The sequence below is a fragment of the Drosophila nasuta genome, chromosome X (assembly GCF_023558535.2).
Source record: "Drosophila nasuta strain 15112-1781.00 chromosome X, ASM2355853v1, whole genome shotgun sequence".
Taxonomy (NCBI): domain Eukaryota; kingdom Metazoa; phylum Arthropoda; class Insecta; order Diptera; family Drosophilidae; genus Drosophila; species Drosophila nasuta.
The window spans coordinates 8,932,710-8,958,323 of record NC_083459.1 but is presented as its reverse complement, the minus strand read 5'-3'; the positions used below and the strand labels follow the sequence as shown (position 1 = coordinate 8,958,323).

General features: G+C 30.0%; 1 protein-coding gene across 1 annotated transcript in view; it reads left to right on the top strand.

The window, feature by feature from the left end:
- The window catches only part of LOC132796498 (voltage-dependent calcium channel type A subunit alpha-1), a 63,130-nt gene extending 38,257 nt beyond the window's left edge, over window positions 1-24,873 (top strand). Inside the window, 12 exon segments of the mRNA XM_060807690.1 lie at window positions 1,420-1,602; window positions 4,808-4,902; window positions 7,703-7,984; window positions 8,693-8,895; window positions 8,955-9,163; window positions 17,978-18,099; window positions 18,510-18,642; window positions 18,644-18,677; window positions 19,525-19,725; window positions 21,660-21,811; window positions 21,902-22,128; window positions 22,193-24,873. Of these exon segments, the coding sequence (XP_060663673.1) occupies window positions 1,420-1,602; window positions 4,808-4,902; window positions 7,703-7,984; window positions 8,693-8,895; window positions 8,955-9,163; window positions 17,978-18,099; window positions 18,510-18,642; window positions 18,644-18,677; window positions 19,525-19,725; window positions 21,660-21,811; window positions 21,902-22,128; window positions 22,193-22,343 (1,992 nt within the window). The 3' untranslated portion in view covers window positions 22,344-24,873.
- Window positions 24,874-25,614: the final 741 nt, after the last annotated feature.

The window sequence follows — 25,614 nt, the reverse complement described above, 5'->3', positions numbered from 1 at the left end:
TGCCATATGCGAAAATGCAACAGCTGATGTGTAAAATATTTTGGTCAAAGTTCCCCTCGAATTGGTCACGAAACCAATGACGACTCAAACGCTCTACAAACGAATCTCTACTTTCACTCTCCCTCTCTCTGACTGATCCATAAGTAATTGGAAAAAAATGTAATAACATGTAAATAAAACAAAAGGAAAAAACATTAAAATTAAATGAAAAAGAAAAACAACGAAAACGAATACAAAATGTACAAATGTACTGACAGCTGTACACGTATTATTTAATTATATCTCTCTATATACATATATATATATATATATTATTTTCCTATCGTATTGTTTTCATTTCTTATGATTGCAACAAATTATGATTCACTCAAATTAGTTTAGTGCAGTACAAAGACGAAACATCAAAATTTTGATTAGATTTCAAATACACTTAATATTCGTACTATATAATTAACATCCTAAGGTCTCTCTAACAATTGACGCATTTTCGAACTGTTTTGTAATTAGTATCAGTATCTCAAAACATGAATCAAACATGCACATGTTACGCTGTATTGGTGTGGTAGTCAACACACACACACACACACACACTCACTCACACACAGACACAGAGACACAGAAATACAATAAAGCAAAAAATTTAATACTCTACTACTAATAATTATCTAATTAGATTTTTTAATAAATTCATAAATACTGATGTTTATTGCATTTATTGTACTTAATTAAGATACGAACCGTTCAAAAAAAAAAAAATCATTTTTATTTAGCATTTTGTATATTAACTTATTTATATTTATACTTCTATCATTATCATCTTTCAATAACTGAGTAAATACTGTGCAAATTTGACTGTAATTATTTTGTATATATATATATATATCTATCTTTAGAACAAAAAGGCAAAAAAAAACCAAAACAAAATTTACATATCTTTTATGAATTGATCGTTACTAACCTAAAAACATAATCATACAACCTATTACCGATTTATACTATATGAATTTGTATGTACCTTTTTATGTACAACTAGTACTATTACTTATTACCACTACCACTGCACTACTGCTAGTATTACAACTCTACTACTACTACTACTACAACTTCTACTGCGAGTACTCTACTATGTACTACTTACCTACTACTTACTTACCTACTACCAACTACTACTAACAAACTACTTACTACTACTCTGCTACTACTTCTACTACTATTTCTACTATAACTGTAACTGTAACTATGTACTAACGAACTTTAAAAAAAAAGATGAGAAGCAACCTAAGATCATATTCGAATTCAATTTCGAATAAATCTGAATTCGTTTGTAGAAACGGGACAACACCACTGGCTCTAATACTACTCTCCTTACTCTCTCTGTTTCTCTCTCTTTTTCTTCCTTTGACCAATAATATTTTACAGTCGAACTCAATCAACGTTGGCTTCCTGCGTTTGTTTCGTGCGGCGCGTCTCATAAAATTACTCCGTCAAGGATATACAATACGCATTCTACTTTGGACATTTGTACAATCATTTAAAGCACTTCCATACGTCTGTTTGCTTATAGCAATGCTATTTTTTATATACGCCATTATTGGCATGCAGGTAAGTCTTCGCTCAAGCTCAAAACACTACTCTTTCTATCTCTCTCTAAATTGTGAGTGACGCAGAAAAAAAAGCAATATCTAAACAACATATAAACTATGGATCGCAAATATAACACACATGTAACACATAAGGCTATATATACTATATATATATATTCTACATGATCGAGTTAGCCTTCATAATATTTGGGATCTTTAACCTTATTTCAATTTGTAGCAAACGGAACAGAAGACGATTTCAATTAGAATTTTCTTATTTTCACAAATATATACATATATATATATTTATATATATTTTTTTGTTTTGTTATTTTTTTGTTTAGTTTTTTTAGAGGGATGAAGGTCAGCATCCATCACAATCAAAGCATCTTTTAATTTTTTAATTGAGGCCTATTTCCAAAATTTCGATGCATAGATAAAAACAATTTGATTTGGAAATTACTTTTTATGTTCAATACGAGTCTAGGTCATTTTGCATATAAAATGTAGTGATAAATAGCAAACATTTACATGAATAAATCAGTGTCCCTAGCAATAGCAATCTATTCACACATATATTCTAGCGATGTACAATACGTATGTACATTAACATTTATAGGTCTATTATTCTAGGTTGAGTTTTAGCTCATAAAGCTGCAAACTCAATATTCATAGGTAGTTTTTATAGTATTATCAATAGTTGCTTTATCTTAGTTTTAAATGAATAGATAAACCAAAGTTCATTCGGTTAATAATTCATAGAAGAATACGGTCAAAATTAAATCTTAAAAAAGAAACATATAAACGATTTGTGAATAAAATATATTGATATGACATAATAAAGAGGTTGGATATTCAGTTGTCCAAGATATTCAGTTGTCCAAGAATTTTTCTTCAACATGATGAAACTTTTTCTATTCATAAAAAATGTCATATACAGCAAATATTGTGATCACAGCTCTGCCTTTTACGAATTTGCCAAAACAAACACTCTAGAACATTCAAATTTTTAAACTAAACGAGTAGATAATATAAAAAACGGTTTGTATTCATTGCTACAAACATTTTTTTGTGTCGATAATCTAGCTGTAGACGTTTTTATAGTACATTTGATAAGGATAATAACACAAACCAATTATAATATTTCACAAACTAAAAGGTTTTTGGCAACATAAAATATGACCCGGATACGCAACTCAATCGTCACAATAACTTCCAATCTTTCTCTGGAGGAATCATGCTGCTTTTTCGGTAATCGAAGATCTAAGTTACATTGTCTTGTATCGCTTTAGTGATTATAAATGATGGCACTAACAGACAAGCATACCTACATAAATACTTCTACATTCATACTAGCCAAACTGTATGTAATTTCCTTACTTTAGTAAATCTCCAGTGTCCATACACGACACGACAAATATATCGGCGTGTTAAGACATCATTATTATAGTTTATACAATCAATCGTCGCACTCTGGGGCCTTCGACCTACATAAAAGACTATCGAGAAAAGAGACTGTCAAATAATCTCTTTATGTTGATATATAAAATACGATCACATCGTATATAAATGTAAAATGATTACTAACACAATTCAAATCAAATCAAATTCAGATCCAACTTTGCCACTTCATGTAGTTTTCTATTAATTCAATAGTCAATTCAGATCTATATGGCAAAAGGTCCCACTGTGCGTCAGTTTGTCAGTTGAAAAGTCACAAATGTAATCGATGGCGACTTTTTAATCAGCGTCTTTTGTGACTTGCGATAGTTTTGCACCGATATTTAGCAAACAAAACGTACATACATACACTTATTTAAGTAATAGAATTCGTTGAACCATGTTAGTAATTACATCTAGATGAATCAGCTGTTTCTACCGAACTGCCGATATATGCATACATACTTATATGATAGTACTATTGTTTGCAGTAGTTACATATAGCAGTTCTTCTCACACACAAAGTTTTCTTATGAAACGCTTAGTACTTTAGTATTGAAATGTTTCAAGTATTAGTTGCAGCTACAGTTACGACGTTTAATATTGTAAATGTGCGCTAGATAAATACTATATAATACATTAATTGTAAATGTAATTTTTCTTTAGTGTTACGATCAATTTTGATTACAAGCATTTGTTTGAAATTCAATCAAAACAAATGTATTATACACTTGAATACTACTAGTATATCTCTTCAGTTGTAATAACAGTCACTACTTAGTAAAGCCGTAATTTAATATGGTTTACTGTATTAGCATATTATCAGTTTTCGCACTGATAATTACTATCTATATGACAGCGTCAATTTATACTGTTGAGTTAGAGTTTGTTTTAAATATAATACCCATTTTTCTTTTGTTATTTTGGTATAAAAAAACATTTAGTTGACAAAATTTAAATACGTTGTTTATTTGTGTTCTTGATCAGCCAAAAGTGAACTCAGTTTTATCCATCTGTTTGACTTTAAAGTTATATTCTTCGTCAATTCACAATACTCCAGTAATACAGCTCCTTATAGAGGCAAATAAAGAGATCCAATACTATTGTCACATGATTTTAATGTCTCGTCTGTTAGTGCTGATCAGGAACATGTGTTTTTATGGTAGTGGAGACACCTCCTTCTACCTGTTAAATATGTTTTCGGCTATCGGGTAGTTAGCATCTAAACGATTTATTTCGTTTATTGATATATTTCTTATCATATTACTTATATTTATTTTACTCCATATAGTTATAGTTAGCAAATTCATATTGAAACATAAATTAATATATGTACATTACAATATTATAATTTGGTATAATTTTGTTAGTCGCAGTTAAAAGAAAAAAAAAACAACAAAAGATCCCGTATCCACACGATTAAACGATTTTATCATAGCTAATATCCATATTCCCGTAATGCATTGTTTTGAAAAATACATGTATATGAAATTAAATTGGAACCTTAAAGTATGATCATGAGTTGTTGGTAACATAACATAAACTTTTAGCTTCTGTGTTCCGTGGGTCTTATAGTTGTTTAACCAAACCAAAAAAATAAATAAAATAAAAAAAAAACAAACAAAAAAAAAAAATATAAAGAGACAAGCGAATGGAGCTCACATACAACTTCTAAAGGATAATACATGGGTGGAAAATGTTGTGTTTTTCTTCATTTTATAGCTGTTATGTAACATGCAAATTAATGACTATATATTATTTACCGATATCTAAATCGTGCATAGGTATTTGGAAATATCAAACTAGGTACATTGGAAAATTCTATTACTAGGCACAACAACTTCCAGTCATTTATACAAGGCGTCATGTTGCTCTTCAGGTATGTAAATTTTAGCTGATCCATCGCCTAGAGTTAATTATTCAAATCTAAAAAAAAAACAAATTGTTTTCTTAAACAATGTTTCGATTTTCAATAATTAAGATAATTACTAAAAATAGATACATGCATATATGTATACATACATAAATATAATAGATATATATTTCCACCTTTACAAGCTACTTTAACACTATTAAATATATAATGTTATAATAGATCAAAGTTTTTCGTATTATACGAGTCGTATATTATTTATATGCCCTTTAACGGGTCGTGGAGGGGATAGCTACCAAATCACAACTGTAGTATATTTTTATATTTCTGAAATTTATAAGTGGGCAAAAAATATTATTTTCTTTTTTCCCTAGAAATAGATAGATACGAGCAATTACTTTTAGGTTAGGTTATCTCAATAATAGCAATTTAGAATCGTAGAGAGAATACATTATCAGCTGATACACTAAATAATATATCTTATATTAAGTGTTAAACAAAATAAAGAAACTACGAGAACAACAAAAAAAACATGAAACCAAATACGAAAGTCGTTTTTTTATTACTCAGTTCAATAATGATCATTAATTCTTAAAAACTCATTTAGTAATTTTCTAGATTTCAAACTTTTATGCTTCAGATGCATAAAGTACTATACTACAGTCATCTTTAGTACAACATTAATGTTTATTGTTTGTGATATTCAATGTACGTAGAGGATTTCCTCACAGCAAATATAATATATAATGTACATACATCTATACTGTATCCATATTTAACATAGAATTGAAATCCAGTTATCGTTTTTGTAATTGTATGTAGTTGTTCATCTTTATCATTCCACAGTGTCTTGATTTGATTAGAGATTAGAGTTGTTTTAAGTCTGTGAAACAAAAAAAAATTGAGAAAGGCCAGATTACATTACATAGTGCATTCAAGTTTTATAATCAAAAATGTGTTCTAGGTGTATAAGTATTTAAAATACATTAACTAACGTACATACATACATATGTATGAGTATGATTGGCTTCTCTTTGTAAATCTCACCTTTTACATACTATAGTATAGTATGTTAGTATAATACAAACATATTGTTCTCAAGAGGATGCAACATGAAATTCATACTAATTATAATCGTATTAAGATTAGTTTGCAATTAAATAATAAATACTTCTGTATATTTGTAGATCTAAGAATAATATCTTAAGCTAACTGTATGTGTAAGACCGTTGATCAAGTTATATACATACTAAATACAATTTGATATAAAAATTAGTTATTTATGTATGAATGTGACTTTGTGTAAAATATACAATTTGTGACAGAACTTAATTTGAAAAAGTTTTCACCTTTGCCGTTGCAGAAGTAGTTGCTGTTAGTACTTATATACTATATAAAGTTTTAGAGTCAGAATCTTATTCATTTTTTTTCTACAATACTTCTGACAGCCAATTAAATTAGTATTTGATCGGGTACAATATTATATAACTTTTTAAAAGCGTAGATACATCTTCAAATTTATATACTCTATATACCATCAATAGTCCAGACAAGTCAACAAGTAAACACAAAAAACACTCATGAGTCAAGCTATATATGTATGTACTTTTCAGGTCGATCGGTAGTTTGAAATGACTTGTAATAAAATTATTGCCTGAATTCTGGCAACTTATTATTTGGTTCAACATTTTAATGTAGTTAAATCGGGTGATGAACCGAACCAATTGCATCAGATATGTCAAACCCGAATCGTGCGACGAATATATTCTTAGTTTAATACATAAACCGAACCCAAGCTTCTTTAATTATTCTTTTCGAATGATGAAATATCCATGGAATCTATGCTAAACATACATATGTATGTACTTATATGTATATATATGTATGTACATGTATGCATAAGTATGTACATGTGTATGTATTTCATATATATGTATATGTATGAATATGTACATGTGTGTACATGTATGTATGTACATCTATGTACTTGAAAATGTATTTACATGTACATATGTTTATATATATATAAATATGTATGTACATATAAGTATATATATGAATGTATATGTATGTACGTCTATGTACATGTATGTATATGTATGAATAGATATGTATGCTATGCATATGCTTGCTTTTCGCAGTTTTGTGGGCTTGTTGATGATGTGTTTGTGTTCCTATGTTTGTGTTCAACTACCGTTCAGGCACTTAATCAACACATATTATGTCTTACATATAATTCTGATGTTAGAAAGTTAAAGCATATAATATTAAGTATACGACATGTTGTATGCATGAGTGCTAGATTCTCAAAATAGGCATTGACAGAATATATATTTTTTGTCTACATATATATAATATATATATATAAATATATATATATATATAAATGTATACACAGAAACTAGTTGGTATAATGTATGCATGTAAGTATGTATGTAGATAGCAAATTAATGTGTGAATAATCTTTGAAGTGATACATATTCAAAGGGACATACATAGATACATGCATACATACCTAAGTATGTATGTGTAGAGTTACTTAGTCAATTGTCATTGTCTCATACATTCAAAAGTACTTAAACGTAGTCCATAAATACATAACATATATATATAACATATGTAACATATATACTAAATATATTGTAGATAACATCGAACGAAAAATTCGCGTACAAAAAAAAACAAGACACATTGTTAATTCTCTTCAATTGTTATTATTTTCGTCCATGATCCATGATCGTCTCTTGACCATGATGCCAACCAATACCAACCTTATCCATCCTCCGCCCCTCCCTCCAACGTATAGATGTGCGACGGGCGAGGCGTGGTCAAACATAATGCTCGCCTGTCTGAAGGGCAAAGCCTGTGACGATGATGCCGAAAAGGGTGCCGGGGAATACTGTGGTTCGACATTGGCCTACGCATATTTCGTATCGTTTATATTCTTTTGTTCATTTCTAATGTTGAATCTGTTCGTGGCCGTCATCATGGATAATTTTGATTATCTCACAAGGGACTCCAGTATATTGGGTGCTCATCACTTAGACGAATTTGTGCGCATATGGGCGGAATATGATCCAAATGCGACGTAATTAATAGTTTAAATATATAAACAAACAAAATAATATCTTTTATATATGTAATTAGTTATGTTATTGCATTTCATTATATTTTGCCAATCTGTGCTCGATCCCCAAAATTATCATTTTGTATACACAATTTTCACAAACAACAAACTTCTATGATACGAAGAAGCAAGCTTTATGCTCTATGAGACTGGATGATCAATTCCTTCTAGTTGGACGCCACTTACACTTGTTCAGAACTATTCTTTCACTGGTTTTCTTTCAAAAACACTTCAATGTCGAACACTGTTAGACTCTTCAATTTGTTTTCAGACTCTACTTCTCTTCCATTGATTTCTTCTATTGATTTCAATCTATAAAGTTACTCTTTTTATTATTATTTGATACTTAATTTGTACTTGACTCACGCCTCACAAGATAATTTTGTTTAAATTAAAGTAAAATGTTTAAAGTATTATTTTCCATTACAAAATCTGTAGAATAAAATATGGTCTGATGTGATTTTGCACCATTTGCATTTTATTTATTTTATAAATTAAATTAAATTCTACATTGATGATGAAGAAATTATCTTGTAATTGGTGTCTGCACCTTCGATTTTTCGAAGAGAATGTTTGTGTGTTGCAAAATTTTTATGATTTACAGGCGATTAAAAACTGATTTAATTATTTTTCTGATTCTGTTTGGTAACAACCCAAACAAACAAACAGTGGTAGGATACATTATACCGAAATGTATGATATGCTGAAAAACATGGATCCACCACTGGGATTTGGCAACAAGTGTCCCAACCGTCTTGCCTACAAGAAACTTATACGAATGAATATGCCACTCGATGATGAATTAAGAGTACAATTCACTACAACATTGTTTGCACTGATTCGGGAGAATCTGAGCATTAAAATGCGAGCTCGTAAGTCTTTTCCAAAAATCAGATTGAGCATCTTAAAAAATTGACATTTGATTATTTAGCTGAGGAAATGGATCAGGCGGATATGGAGCTCAGGGAAACGATCACAAACATTTGGCCGCTGCAGGCCAAGAAAATGTTAAACTTGTTGGTTCCACCCATTGATCAGTTGAATAAGGGAAAACTTTCAGTTGGTAAAATCTATGCAGGTTTCCTGATATTGGAATCCTGGCGAAATACGAGATTTGGTCAAATTGATTCAGGCATGCCGGTAAGTTTTTCCAAATATCGTTAACGATAATCCACAAAAATATGTTTTTTTTTTTTTAATATTATATAAACGTACTTCAGTTACGTAGTAGGTTAACATAGGCTACGACTCATTTATGATAAGTCTGTTTTTCAAAAATGATTTTAAATTTCATCGTAGTTTCGAATTTTACTGTGAACATGCTTAATGGTTAAGTATGTTTATTATGACGAATCAGAATAGTATTAAGTTGATTCTTATTGGAATTATATGGTTGGGAAACATTATAACATAGGAACTCAAGTTAATTAATAAAATACCATTTTTATGACTTATCACACTACTACGAAAACTAAAAAAAAGAAAACAAAAAACATATTGCTTATTTTGCTTACAATTTTGAACTATTGCACCACTGTCTTTCGTTCAAGAGGTCGTCGTCTTATTAATGTTCGATGTAATATGAAAACAGAAAAACCTATTCAACAAATTCGCAAACATTTCATAGGTTATCTATATAGCATAGAAGGCGTTTGCCTTGCTTTAGACACTTTCTTAAATAATTGAATAAATCTCAATAAACTCAAATTTACTATTACAATGACATTAATGAAATATGTTAAGAAATTGAAATAAATGAGTAATGAATATTATGATTTTTCTTCTCAAATGTTTGAACACTCAATAATAATTATAACAAACATTTAAATGTACCACAACAAAACGTATTAATTATGAACTAAACTAAATGCAGAATTGGAAGGAGGTATATAATTAATTTATATGCAACCTCACGTTTAATATATTTGTTTATATGTTGGTCACATATGTATCTATGTGGAACAAATATATAGCAAGTTTTTCACATATACTTACTCAATTAATTAAAGTTCAATAAGCCCCAGAAATAAAACTTTTTCCATCATATGTGCCATGTACAGACATTTATATAGATTTATGTATATTATTTACTTCAAAATTAAAGTTTGACGCACACAAAAGCCAAAAATATTTTTTGTATACTTTAGCCAAGAATTAAATGTTCAGTGCACTCAAAAATAAGAAAATTATTTACACCTTTCTCCTGTTATTATATTTTCGTATATTCTAGAAAAGTACAAAAAAAAAAGTTCACACCTATCAAATGAATTTCTTCTTCAACCTTATACACTTACATATATTATGTAAATCAATTGAGATTTTAATAGTGTGATCTTTTCGAACTTCAATCTAATTTAATGCCGTGGAATTTAGCATTCGGCTATACTTATCAACCGATTCTTCTATTAATATGTATATACATACATAGGTTCAGTACGTTTTCTTTTAATTTATATTATATACAAATGCAATTTCATATGATGGAAAAAGTTTTGATGGCACTTCAAATTTCTCTTCAAAATCTCGTGTTCTTCCCAATTGATGCACAATATTAGCTCTTTTTAAAGGGCAATCTCATCAGATAGTACAGATACGACAAAAAAGAAAAAACAAAACAAAACGAATGGTGCATTATTCGGGAACAACGCACTCAATTATATTGATTATACGAAATCAGTTGGTTATATACACCATTAGTAAAGTATATTGGTAGACTTAAAAATGTTTTGTACTTTTACTATCAAGTTTGTGATTGTACTCGTATTTGTTGCGTTTATTTTAGGAAGTAGTTTCGATACCAAAACAAAACTAAAACAACTACAGAATGTATCACATACAAACACACTTATTTTCATAACATATACAGGTATTATAAAGGAATTTTCATACTTCTTATTTCACAAATTTTTCGACAGAAATTCAAAATCAAAATTTATATATTACGATTTTATTTTCATCGAACTTGCTCGTTGACAGGGTACTCAGAATTCTCTGAGATTGTCAGATAATATAGATAGATAGTATTATAATAATGACAAAGTCATTTATTTAACCAAAAAACTCGCCTAGTCTTATAAAAAGTAATTAAATGACACATTGTTTTATTCTTGTTAATATGCACAAACGATTAACTAACACTGACAAACCAAAAAAAAAAAACCAAAACAAAAATCTGATAAAATTGAAATTGTCGTACAATACTTGTAATTGGATAATCGGGCAATGATAGCGGAAGAAACCTGAAGATGATGATGATCGTAAATATAGCCCAACGGCAGTCGAGGAGCCGGTATATAATAAAAACTTTTAATATCTTTCGCTTGATTTTACTTTGCCTTTTAATAAGCTCCTCTTTCACATGTTTGCCATTACAAAATGTCTGCAAATATTTACCAACTTTTTGGCTAGAGGCATGTGTACATAATCGCATAGGAACGTGCATATATAGGAACCAAATAATAATACACTACTACTAGTATATAATGCCAACTCAATTCTCCATAGACATCCAATACCAAATCTCTCAAATACTATTTAGTTACAACAAAACCACCTAAGTATGTAAAAATCTTTGCAATGCTATGGTTATATTTTCGCTTATCACATTCACACCACAATATCTATTTCCCAATTTCACATGGATACAAGTAAAAGGTTTAACCCAAAGACTTCAAGATTATCAAATGTACATATATGTACATACATATTAATCACTCAAATTAGGACTCTTGAAAACAATATTTATGAATTTATGATAAACTAGAGGAGTAGCGCCAACAACTTATCCAGACTCCAGATTTTCCGCTTTAACGTATACCTTTACGAACCGATTCAGCAATTTCCAAAGTAATTCCAGACGATTCTTTTCAACAATTTCAACAAATTGCGCGTCTACTAAAATCCTTGTGCCTTTAAAATGCACATTTTTTATGCTTATAATGAACGAAACTAGAGCAACATTTTCTTTCTTTTTTTTTTTGTTTATCTTTGCCGATTCTGATTGCATTGAGAAATTTTAATATCGCACATAATCAACAAAAAGATTTTGCACCATTACACTCGCTTTCTTAAAGACAGGCCTTGTAATGAATTATGATACTATATATACATATATTAGAGAAATATTTACATAACATATTTAAATAGATATATACGAACAGCAATTTATTAGTATGAACATTATTGTAGTGATTTTATAATGCATCACTAACAGCAGTACACTCACATATACATATATATGCCAATAATGGTTATGATATTATTATTCCCTATATACCCACATGTGTAATAATCAAATATCAATAATAAACAAATAACGTATAGAAAAATGACAAATTGAAAAACAGAAAAAAAAAGAATACAAAAATAAATCAGATAGTGCGATAGTGGTGAAAAAACCATGGCAAATGTCCTATATTTAATACATAAATTTTTTATTTGATTTGAAAGTTTTGCCATTGAGTTTCCTATACTAATTTAAAACTGATAGGCATGCAACAGATTGTATTAGTCCATACTCTTGGGTAAAACTTAAAATATTTTGCATATTTTTAATCTAATCACAGACCTTAAGCTTAAACGTTAGCATGCAACAAAATACTATCGGATTTAAACGTGTCATTAAGATGCAATCTTTTTCAGTTGTACACTTAGCATATTTACTTTTAAAGACACACACCTCCTTTCTTTCTCTCTCTCAACAAAAAAAAAAAAAAAAATATTAATAATCACAAGCAACAAACAAAAAAAAAAAACAAATTTTAAATCGAAATAATAATAATTACATATTAAAAATATTCAATTTCAATTCACTTGTACCGTCCACGTTTTTCTTCAATTGGCACACACAACTCTAATAATAATATTAACAATAATAATAATAATAATAATATCATTAACAATATAATAAATAGAAATACTTCTTAGATTTTCTTGAAACCTAGTGATTTGTAAAAATGTTTGCGCATGTTTTTACCATATCAAAACCAAAAACCAAAATCTCAAATCTCTTCTAAGCAATTACTACTACTACTACTAGTACATTTTACTATATAAAGCGAAAGCATCAATCGATTCATATATACAGACACATTAAAAATAAATCGCATAGTGCTTTCAAACATTTCTAAATGGTATATACACATCACACACAACTTACTTACTTACTCTATATAACATACGTACATACAATGAATTGAAGTCAACAAAACCACCGAATATACCGCTATTTGCCCTTTCTACATATATATATATACATATATATTACTACGTATGACATAAACATATTTATGTATATGTAAACATATATTATACATTTATATAGCAATTGAGACTTTAAATCATGTGTGTATATATATATAAATACACATATGCCTATACATATACTACATACTACAATATATAAATTGTAATATTTTTTGATTTACACATTTATTTGTTCTTCTTACCTACTTATTATATTTTCAATTATTCTATAATAATTCTTACATTCCATTTAACGTTTAACTACAATACCACAAAAAAAAATGAAAATAAACAAAATCAAAAAAAAAACAATCCTAATGCGTTGCAATAAAACCATAACTTTCGACACTCATCACTCACCCAACTTCAACTAATCTACAACAACAACAACAACAAAACTACAACAAACAAAATTAATACAACGTTTGCAATCAACAAAATAACAACAACAATGAAATACGCTGAATCCAAAATCACTTAACTACTAATCTAATGAATATAACTCTGATAAATGGCACCCGTAAAAAAACTAAAAAACAAACAAACTGGCATCGGCAATATTGACAAACTGCACTGCAAACGCAATCGCAATCGCAATTCCAATAGAAACAATCATTCTTTAACTGTTTGCTCGATATGGCCGCCCTTGACAAAGGAGGATCGCGACAGGGCTCCATAAGTTTCGAGCAGAACGGGGAAGGAGCCGCCAACTCACAGACACATTTATTAACGAGCACTCATCACGCTAACGGTGATGTCGAACACAACAGTTTGGCAACACTAGCACGTCGGACGACGATCAGAAAGCGATCTGTTAGGTAATTTACAACTAACTAACTTCACTTTAACATTTACTCGTCAAATGCAAAGTAATTCCAACGCCATCATCAAAATAACAATCTCATCATTGAATCTAAACTCATCATCACCATCATTATTATGTACTACTAACAACAAGCTTAAGAACATTCCGATTGTAATATGTCTATCAAAAGTAACGATAATTGTGCTCTCTGAAGTGTCCCATGAAAACGTATTTAGCTCATTCCATTTCTTACACAAAAATACGATTGGTTTTCCCAAGCAGTTGGTTTACTATGCCAGAATAGGTTCTAACACAAAGTCATATATTATGGTGGTTCACTCAAATATTTCCTTGCCACAAATTTCTAATATATCACCAAAGAGAAGGGAATATTCAAACATTCAAACATATTCGATTAATCAGTAATTTCTTTTTACGAACAGAGTCATAATTTCCAGTCGAACCTTCTTTTTATTGATATACATCTCCACCGAATTACATTTTATGTATCTCTATAAACTAGCAGAACTCCTTTCCAGTATTTTTCAAACCAAACAAATTTGAATAAGATTTAAAGATATTGAACATATGGGAGCCAAAGTCACATTAAACTTAAGAATCATTAATAATCATTCATCATTTTATATTAGAATTCGCTAAATATTATGTATGGGTCTGCAAAGTTCAAGCAATATGTGTTAACTATTGTGTTTTTTGGTTTCTTTCGTTTTTAATTTGAAAAACTCACAAAACAATAACACACAAAAAAAAAAGAAAAGAAAATTCAACAAAAAAAAACAACCACTTAACAAATTTTGTGCTTTGTACATTGACATAAGTAAATTGTTTTTTTCTAATTTTTAAATAATTTCAGAAACAAAAAGGTGAATAAGTTTGATAAACTCCAAGCGGTAAACCAAATTATCGATTTATCGAAAATTTACTAAAACAAGAATAAATAATTGTATATTATATGAATATATGTGAATAATTTTTGTGTCAATAATCCGTTTCCGATATAAATGTTGTTCACAACCAATTAATTAATAAGTCGAAGTAAAACACTAGTACCTTTGAATATACTACTACTACTACTAAACGTTCACTCATTTACGTAATATGTATAACTTATATACTTATTTATGTAATACATATATTTAAATATGTATATATGTATACATATATATATGTATGTGTGTACAACTGTATGTACACGTATATGAATGTATGTATGTGTATGTGTGAAATAATTGAATGTACATCGATGTACATCATCATCATGTCTGCAATAATTTGGCATTTTCTCTCTCAATCGAAGAATACTTACAATACATACATACATTCATATATGTTGCATAGCCAATTTTTAAACAGTTAGAGAAGCTTAGTACCCGTACTCAATGTTGTAATTTTGATCGTTGATCGTATGTATAAGTACTTACATGTACGTAGGCAATTCATCAGCAAGTCTTGCAAGTTGTTAGCGCCGCAGCATCGCGGGAGAGCTCGATACTGTTATTGAATTAGACAAATATATGTTACATACATATGATGTATATTGTCGATATGTCGATGTTGAAATCAGAGCAACATATGTAAAACTGAAGCTGACTTGCAGAACGATTTGTTGATCAAAACGATTTCTCAATAATTCGTGTACCTCAATCACCAATTCAATTAGAAAGCAAAGCTATAGGTTCAAACTATAGTGCTAATACAGTCACGTGTATAAGTAGCCTCTTTCCACATTGCTCACATTACTTTTGGGTTTTCATTTTGTATTTGTACTTGCTTGTTTTCCTTTCCCCCCTTCTCACAAAAATGTGCAACACTAAATTTGATTATCATTTCATTCCAATTATGTATGTTATTCATTTGATTTTCATTTCATTTGTGATTTAATTATTTCTTACAAATTGATTTCTCAAAAAGCAAACCTATTCCAAAGTGTTATCATATTATACATACTACATACAAGTTCATATATCTCTGAAGTACAAGATGCTCTTCTCTATGTTGTTGCACTTCAAACAAAAACTAAGTCTGGCTGGGCATACAAATGTGTGTACACCACAACTAACTAACTAGTCAAGTTATATTTACATATTTAACTATAGTATATTTTGTATTTAATTTATGTAGACCTACACATATATACGTACGTACATACATATATACACACTGAACTGTGTACATCTGTATCTGTATTTGTTTTGTTTAGCCATATGTGTATGTGGTTAGAGATAATATTTCCGGGTGAAATGTCAAGATCAATCAAGAATATCTGAGACAGTATATACTCTCGTACTCGTACTCGAACTCGTACTCGAACATATATTTATTTGCCAAAGTGGTAAGTACATACCATACATCGGGTACATCGCTCAATCATGGACAAACTCACACAGCCGATAAACCACACCACAGCACTTGCACCAAAGACAAAACTGGAATCATCCAACAACAACAACAACAACTTTTTGTATATATATGTTATGAGCAAAACAAAAAAAAAAACAGCTAAAAACACCCTTCATTTATGCATATCTTAATCAATTGTTGCATGTATATAAACTATGATTAGCATAAGTAGAATGTAAATAAGCATATGAACTCTGGATTCAACTAGATGCACCCCAAACATACACACACACTTTGAATATATATATATATATATGTAAATACTTGTAGTAACCATTAGTTGATGTACTTATGCATACGCTTAATTTTTTTAGTTTAGATTCGCTGACTATCAATCTTTCCTATACTATATACACTACTATAAACTACAATAATATAGTATTATATAAACTAGCATCATACTATTTAAATAGTTTTAACGGTATAGCTGTGTAATGACATTAAGTTTGAAATCATTTCCTTATTATTACACTTGATTAATTTTAATACGAGAATGTCACTTGGTTTTACATAAATATAGGACAACATTTAACTACAATTATATAGATAAATCTGGGTATCAATTGGCATATAAAAACAACAACCAAAAAAAAAACCATATGAAAAAAATCACACAAATAAAACAATAGTCAACATGATAAAATATAAAATGATATGTATATATATTATATGTGGTATATATACATATATCGTATATATACGATAGAAACAAAGCCAAATAACGAAAAATCGACAATAATTTCAAAGTGTTCGAGTATATATACATATATACAACATAAATGTATTCTCCTAAGTAGTGTATGAACTTGTTTATATGTTACACGCCTTAAATAAGGTTATCCTGCATTTAAGAACCTTTCGATACTTCAACCTAGCGCAATTTAATCCGCATTTGGAAATGTATTTTGTTGCAGTGAAGTAATATTTGTTTTTAATTTATTATATACATACATATATAATATATATATATATAATCCTTTAATATCTACGCAAGTATATGTATGCGTATATATACGCCATATATACATATATATACACATACATATATTTTTTGTCGCTTTTATATATACGTATGTATTATTCCCTTCGCTCCCATATTGGAGCCTTAGCAGAGTGAGCGAAATGATCAATTTAGCACCGTTTATTTCGAATAAAATATTAATTAACAATTTTAAAATCAAGTGGGCAATTTTATTTGAAATTGATACGAATTAAACGATACAATATCGATCGATCATTTCACTCGCAGAGCATAGGAAACATTAGTAGCTTTTATTGTACACTAAATATATATAAATAATTCTTTGCGCAATGAATGAATCCATGCGAAATCTGGCCCATGTCTATTTGATTGTTTTGATTGTCAATTAAATGCATCGTACTACAGATAAAAGTCATCAATATTGTGCCTGATTTCAAATGGGTATCGTTCATTCGTTTTGTTATTTCAAATGAGTATTTCAACCTCTGAACTCTCTTGATAGATGCTGGAACTGCAAGATGCATCGAGGCATCCATCACAAGAATCGTTGACTGGCGCCGATGCGGGCCATTTACATCCTGGACATTCGTACATGAATGGCCATCGGCATTCGCCTAGTTTGAGGTAAGATAAATTAATATTAACTCTCACTTAATCTGCACAAATAGGGATGACCAAAATAAGTCTGTACTCTTATAACCGCTGCTCATAAATGTAGGGGCATAGCTTACTAGCTTTCAAATATTTTTCGGTATATTGATTGATATATTTTTGGTAATAAGATGTCGGCATACCACATATAACCTTCAGAGTATAATGTAGTATTTTTTTAGTATATTGCTATATTTTTGATAAAAAGCATATCGATATACCAAATATAGCCTTCGATATAATTTAATATTTATTTCATAATATTTTTAAAATAATACCACGGGTATATCACAGTTGAGTTTAAATATCCAATCACACATAAATATTAAATAATTACCATACTAATTTGAATCTCAATTATGTTTTCTTCCATCACATCACAGACACAACGGCTCTCCATTAGCAAGATCTCCAAGTCCTAGACGGCGTGGCCATCAATACATACATCATGATATCGGATTCTCCGATACCGTATCTAATGTTGTAGAGATGGTCAAGGAGACTCGCCATCCCAACTAGGCATGGCAACAGCCATCCACGGTATCCAAGAGGTATGAAATGATTGTTCCACTTTAGTATTTTCCATCATTATATTACATATACATAGTTTACTCATATGTATGTATGAACTATAATGTATGTATTTAATGCACTTCTGAATGTATGTGTGAGTCGGTCGCTAATCTAACCATAAATAGTAATAATCTAAAGCGTCCTTTACTACTACTACTACTTAGTACTTACGAAGTACACTGATAGCAATGTGTCGGCTAAGTTTTTACATCATTTCAAAGGCGTTTCAATGTTTTGCTTGAATTATTCTTGTTCAGTTTTTATTCCCTTGGTTTTTTCTTCGATTATTTCTTCTTTATTTTTGTGTTGTGTTTGTTTTTGTTGTCAAGAGACATTTAAAGTTGTGTAATGGAAATATTGCAGCAATGAGGAAAATAATTTAATAAATGTGAAAAATATCAGTCATATTGTACAAACGCTATTGTTAATACTATATATATATATCTCTATATAAAGTGCATACATTTTTTATTCGGTGAATCCGAAGTTTTATCTAAAATATTCAGTAGTTCATAGTCATATAAAAAAAAAAAAACACATATGATATGTCTACAGCTTACTTAACTATCTTTAAATTGATACTTGTATTTCATTTCCGTTTTCCATTTATTTACAGTTTCTTTACAAATTTTATTGATTTTGATTTTGAATTTCAATGAAGTTTGCTTTTACTTACCAACAAAAAAACAAAAAACAAGAAAAACCAAAACGAAACGAAAAAAAAACTTTATATTAATGCAATTCTTACAATACGTAAACTGTTGTGCCCCGACATCCTTAATTATTGTCGTTTTCTTTATTATTGTTGTTATATGTACAATATAGGTTCATGGTCAGCATCGACAAGTCCGGCCCGTTCGCCTTCGCCTTCTCGTTACGGTGGTCATTTGTCTCGCAGTAAACGCACTCAACTGCCTTATCCCACATATGGGACAACAAGTTTATGTCAAAGATCACGATCGCCGAGTCCCGCTCGACTTCAGGAGATGCGTGAACGAGACAGACTTGGTTATGGGATTGATATGGGTACATCTTTAGCACATGCTATCTAAAGCTGATAACTCAATCAAAATCAAATCAAAACACAATCAATACAAAATCAAATCAAATCAAATCAAATTTAAAAAAAAAAAAAAACATAAATTACATGTTTTCTCTATATATGCTAGTACTTTCTTCTACACAAATTTCTTCAAACATTTCGACTTATACACATCAGTTATCAAAATCAGTTCAGACATGCTTACTCGTACATACTAGCTGCCAAATAGCTAAAAAAAAAAAAATAAATTAATTAAAAAACAAGTACATGTATTGTCATGTCATGCCATAAGAAGTTATTTCATTCCACAAAAAAATAAATAATTAAACAGTTTTCTACTCTACTACTACCTTTATAAACTCTACACAACATCTCTCAGTTGTTTTCTGAGCATTCTCACATTGAACATTACTTATGTATATGTATGTATGTACTTGTACTCGTACTCAAAAACCAATAATAATCGTAATAGCAGCTTTCATATTTCATATATCTCTTGTGCCCATAATACCACTTATACATTATGTATACTATGTACAAACATTCATCCTCATCAATCTACACAATTCAATTTGGCAACAAGAAATTTTCACTAAACGGTTGTGAGATATATGCATACAGCACAACTTTAAAGACTATAATATTATCGTACTCCAATATTAATGTTAATCGATTATGCAGACCCACCACCAATATATAGAAGAAATTTAGTACGGACAGTAGACTGACGAATCTAAAACAAAAAGAAGAGAAAGAAAAGAAAAGAAGAATATACATATGTATAATAAAAATAATAATACAAATAATAATACAATTGAATTGTATGACCATCTTAAGACAGTTCTTCAATTCAATTAGTATACCTATAAGTCATTCTCCGCCAAATTTACTGACCAAGAATCTATGTGCTTTGTCCTTTTCCATAATTTTACTTCGCTAAAAAGAACAACAAAAAAAAAAACACCCCTCAATATGGTACTTTCTGAAAAACCTTCTTAGATAATCAAGCTCAGCAGCAATGTGGGACTCGATTTCTAATTGTCATTTTGCTCTCATTTCGAGTGGCAACGGGTGTAAAAAATTTTTGATGACTTGCAGCAGCAAAGAAAAATGATTCAAATTTGTAAAATGAAGCAATTAGGTCGCAGTTGATGACAAAAGTTGTAATATGTATATATTTCGTATTTGGCACTGTTACGTTTATCCTAGTTTCATTCTCTCTACCTCTCTCTATCTATCTATCTATCTATCTGTCTCTCTCGCTCTGTCTCTAAGCCGTTTGTACTATATATAGTCCTTATACTTGTATGTATTCCATAGTTGACAGTCATGCATGCTACCACAAAAAAATAATAAAAAAATAAAAAATATAGTTACTGACCACCCTGAATCATCTTAACCAATTGTGCATTTTGATGCATTAAATTATGAGACCATAGTTGTTTTGTTTTCTTTTATTATATATGGACATTCAATAAATTTGATTAATGTTTTTTCTCTTTATTTCAAATATAATTATTGCAAATTAATATAATACAGAACTACAACAAAAAAAACAAATATATGTCTATTTAATGTTCATGTATAGTTCGTATGCTTATTATATGCGAGGTTTTCTTTCCGTTGTTGAATCAAAGACTGTACGTTGCACGGTCCATTACATAGAGTTACATATGTTTGGATTTTGAAAGTACATATATCTAACAAAATCTGAACATTGCCACAAATGTGAAAAAGAAAAACATTGCATTATATTAATCAATTTCGAGTATAAATCATTTATTAGGCACATACTATGGTTTCGTTTACTATCATAACTAGAGTTACTTGTATTCATTTGCATTAAGTGCAGTGTGTGTGTGTTTGTCATCAAAAACTAATCGCACTCTTTCGTCAACTATATTTGTTGTAACAACAGGTGGCACCCATGTGCAGCACAGCTACCCGACGCTAGCCTCTCGGAGGGCTGGCATTGGGCGACGCCTACCACCGACTCCAAGCAAACCGTCGACATTGCAGCTTAAGCCAACCAATATTAATTTCCCCAAACTGAATGCGAGTCCTACACACGTAAGTTGAAGTTGAAATTGATCATTAAAATCGCGAAAATTGTGAAGATCATATTGATTGATAAAAATACAATTCAATTTACAATTACAGACGCATCACTCAACACCTCACAGTGTTCACTCGCTGCCACATCACCGCGACCTACTGCGGGACCCAAGAGACGTGTATTATAGTAGAAGAGAGCGCGAGTGTGATCGAGAACGCTTTAGAGATCGCGATCGATTACATGAGTACGATCTGCGATACGAGTATCGAGATCGGGAACGAGAGTTATACGAGCGTGAATGCGATCGTGAACGGGAAGTGGAAAGAGAAAGGTAATTCTGATTGCGTATATTAATGTAATTGTAGTAATTTTGATCTTTATATATATTTGCATAGACTGGAATACATAGCACCGTTATCGTTTGAACAAGCGCTAGCTATGGGCCGAACGGGTCGTGTACTGCCATCTCCGGTTCTTAATGGTTTTAAGCCAAAGAGCGGACTTAATACTCGACATTCCGATTCGGATGAGGAGGATTGGTGCTAGCAAAGGCTTTGATTGCGATCGCGTAATCGAAACGAACAGATCTGGGTATAGCATCACGCCATTTGCTCATCGTTATCAGCACCAAATTTAGATCACAATTTTGATACGATACGACGACGAAATGAGAATCGTTATTATAATACCACCATGACAACAACAACAACAACTGCAAAAGCAACAGCAACAACAACACCAGTAACATCAATAATAGCAACAGGAGCATCCAATATCAAATTGTCTCTAGAAAATTCAGATCCAAATCGTCAGCCGCAATCGCAAAACAAAAACCTAACGAAGAAACATCCAGTCACATCCAGTTCCGAGTATTACTCGTATAGCGACGCTTCTCCATTGAAATTGACTGTTCCAATAATGACAGTGTCATCATTACCAGTAACAAGAACGACATCATCGCAATCGGATATATTAGTAAACAAGCAACACAGAAAAAATATAGCAACTGCAAATGCAACTGCAACTGCAACTGCAACAACTGTAACACCAATGACACCAACAAATCAAACAATGATATTACCAAATACAATAACAACATCAGTAGATATTAAAAGGGTTTATTCGGATAACAATATTAATTATAATAGCATCACAGCTAACGATAGATTTACCTTATCTGCCGACTTAGAAGATCATCATTATCACGAGCATTACCAAAATCAGGATCATCACAATCTAATACAACAAGAACGAGAACAAGAAGAACACCAACAGGAACATCAAATGGATTGGTATCATACACTTTAATAGCAAAAAAAAAAAAAAAAACAACAAAATCCAGAACCAGAACGCGCTGAAATGTATAAAAAACAAAAACAAAAACTTAGAACAAAAAAAACAATGGAAAGGAAAGGAACACAGAAAAGTGAATAACTAGTAAATGACAGAAACGATGTGAAACAAAAACAGAAAAAAAAAACGTATTGTATGTAGGTAACACCTAAAAATCTTTTGAACATATTTAGAATATAGAATATAAGTAGGTAGTATCTATGTATATGTACAATATGTAGGTACTCGCATACATTATATACATAATAAGTCTAGTAGTCATCTAGTACATATTTACATGCATAAAACTTGATGAATCTGTAATCCATTTACAAGCGTTTTTGTCTTGTTTATATATATTTAAAGTTAATAATTCAATTATGTACATTCAAATGCAGAACTATGTATATTTATTATTATACGATTGTGTATATTAACAAATATTATTATTATTGTAGGTATCAAATTTTTGTATTATGTATTATGTATTTATGTACGACTACGAGTATACTACATAGCAGCAAAAAAAACAAAAAACAAAACCAAAAAAAAAAACAAGTGAGCGCGTTTTAATCACCTACGGATGCATTCGATTCGATAGTATATACACATATACATAAATATATATATATAGAAAGAGAAAGAGAAAGAAAAAGAGAAAGCGGCGGGGATATTCTTTTGATTAATAAGTACATGAGATAAACACTTGCCGAAGTGTGCATGAAATAATGTTAAGAGTTGATCGTTTTGTGAATTTGGTGACTGTTTTGTGTGATTGAGTCTGTTTTTTGGAATATTTGTGATCGAGTGAGTGAATGAGTGACTTGTGTGTAAATCTTAGGCAATGTATGAGTAAAACCAACTATAATTAAATTGTTTTTTTTTGTCATGTATATTTAATTTTTTTTGTTTTTGGGAAATTGTTTTTCTGACTTTCGATAACTGCGAAATCAGCAACTATAAATTCCATACACATAGCGAGTAATATAGATTTTTCTGTTGCTGATTCCGATTCCACAAATAGAAGTGCATTATGTTGTTGAATTTTGTCGTCTTCCTTTAACTAAATACTACAAACAATATATAGACAAAGAAAAGAAGGATCTACTCTCATACAATATGTAGGATGATAATACTACAAACATACTTATTACATACAGATTTATGTTATACTGTTGTTAAAAGACAAAAACAATCCTCTAGAATATGCAAATATATCTTTTCGCGTCATTCATTTGTTTCGTGATTCGCGTTTCGCGTTTCATCGTACAGACCTCTTTGTATCTTTGCATATGCACACAAACATATTCTTGCGTACACACATAGACAATGTACATGCATACATACTTGTGTGTACATGGTATATAAGTATGTATTTGAGTACATACTTATACGATGATAATATGTATAGATACATTTTTTCAGCGAATCTTGCAATAGAAATGCAGCTAAGTGACAACAAAAACAAAACAAAGCAAGCAAAAAAAAAAAAAAAAAAAACAAGCTTGAACATAACTTTAACAGATATACATACATCTATAACATATAGACACACACTAGTGACATTCTAAATCAAAAACCAATTAGCGTATATATAGTTGAATCTATAAATCAACATCTGGATGTTGAACGCCGGAATATTAAAGAGCGCACAAATATTGTACTTTAACAGATGAAATCCATAACTTAAGTAAATAAATAAAGCAAAAAACAAACAAAAAAATCGTGAAGCAGCCATGCGAAATTACACAATACGTATTCTTAGCTCATATGTATGAAAGCAAACACCAAAATGAGTAAAACAAAAACAAAAAAAAAAAACAAAAACATAAACAAATAAGGACTCACTTCTCTGATAGTGCATACGATAAATTTGTATGTAGGTTAGTCAAATTAAATACTATTTACTTCTACATTATCAAACCAAAAATACCAAAAAACAAAAACAAAACCAAAAAAATATTCAAATAATTAACAAAAACAACAAGAACAACAACAAGAAAAATCAAACATAAATCTTTAAAATGCACTGTATACATCACCCACATGCAGGATTAGTATGCATACATATTTACATACATACATACATAGAAACACCCACATATATACTATATATGTATATATAAATATACAATAGACAAGTGGATAAGTGTGTCAAATGCCATGGGTTAAGTGATCAAAGATAACATTTATGTAAAACATAGATCAAATCTCACTTGCTTGCAGACTTCTCCATCAAAAGCTTCAAAATACGAACATTTTGTAACTAATTCATTTTTGCTTCAAAAATTGCAAAATTCACCAAAAATTATAAAAAATGTTGATTTGATTTTCTTGTTTTTTTTTTTTGTTTTTTAATTTTAAGAAACCTAGTCAAATATACACATGTATAAATATAAAAACAAAAATGTAAGCTTAGGAGCTTAGGAGTCTTCTACAATTCATTTCGCATGTAACACAAGATATTTTAATTGAAGCGTAATTA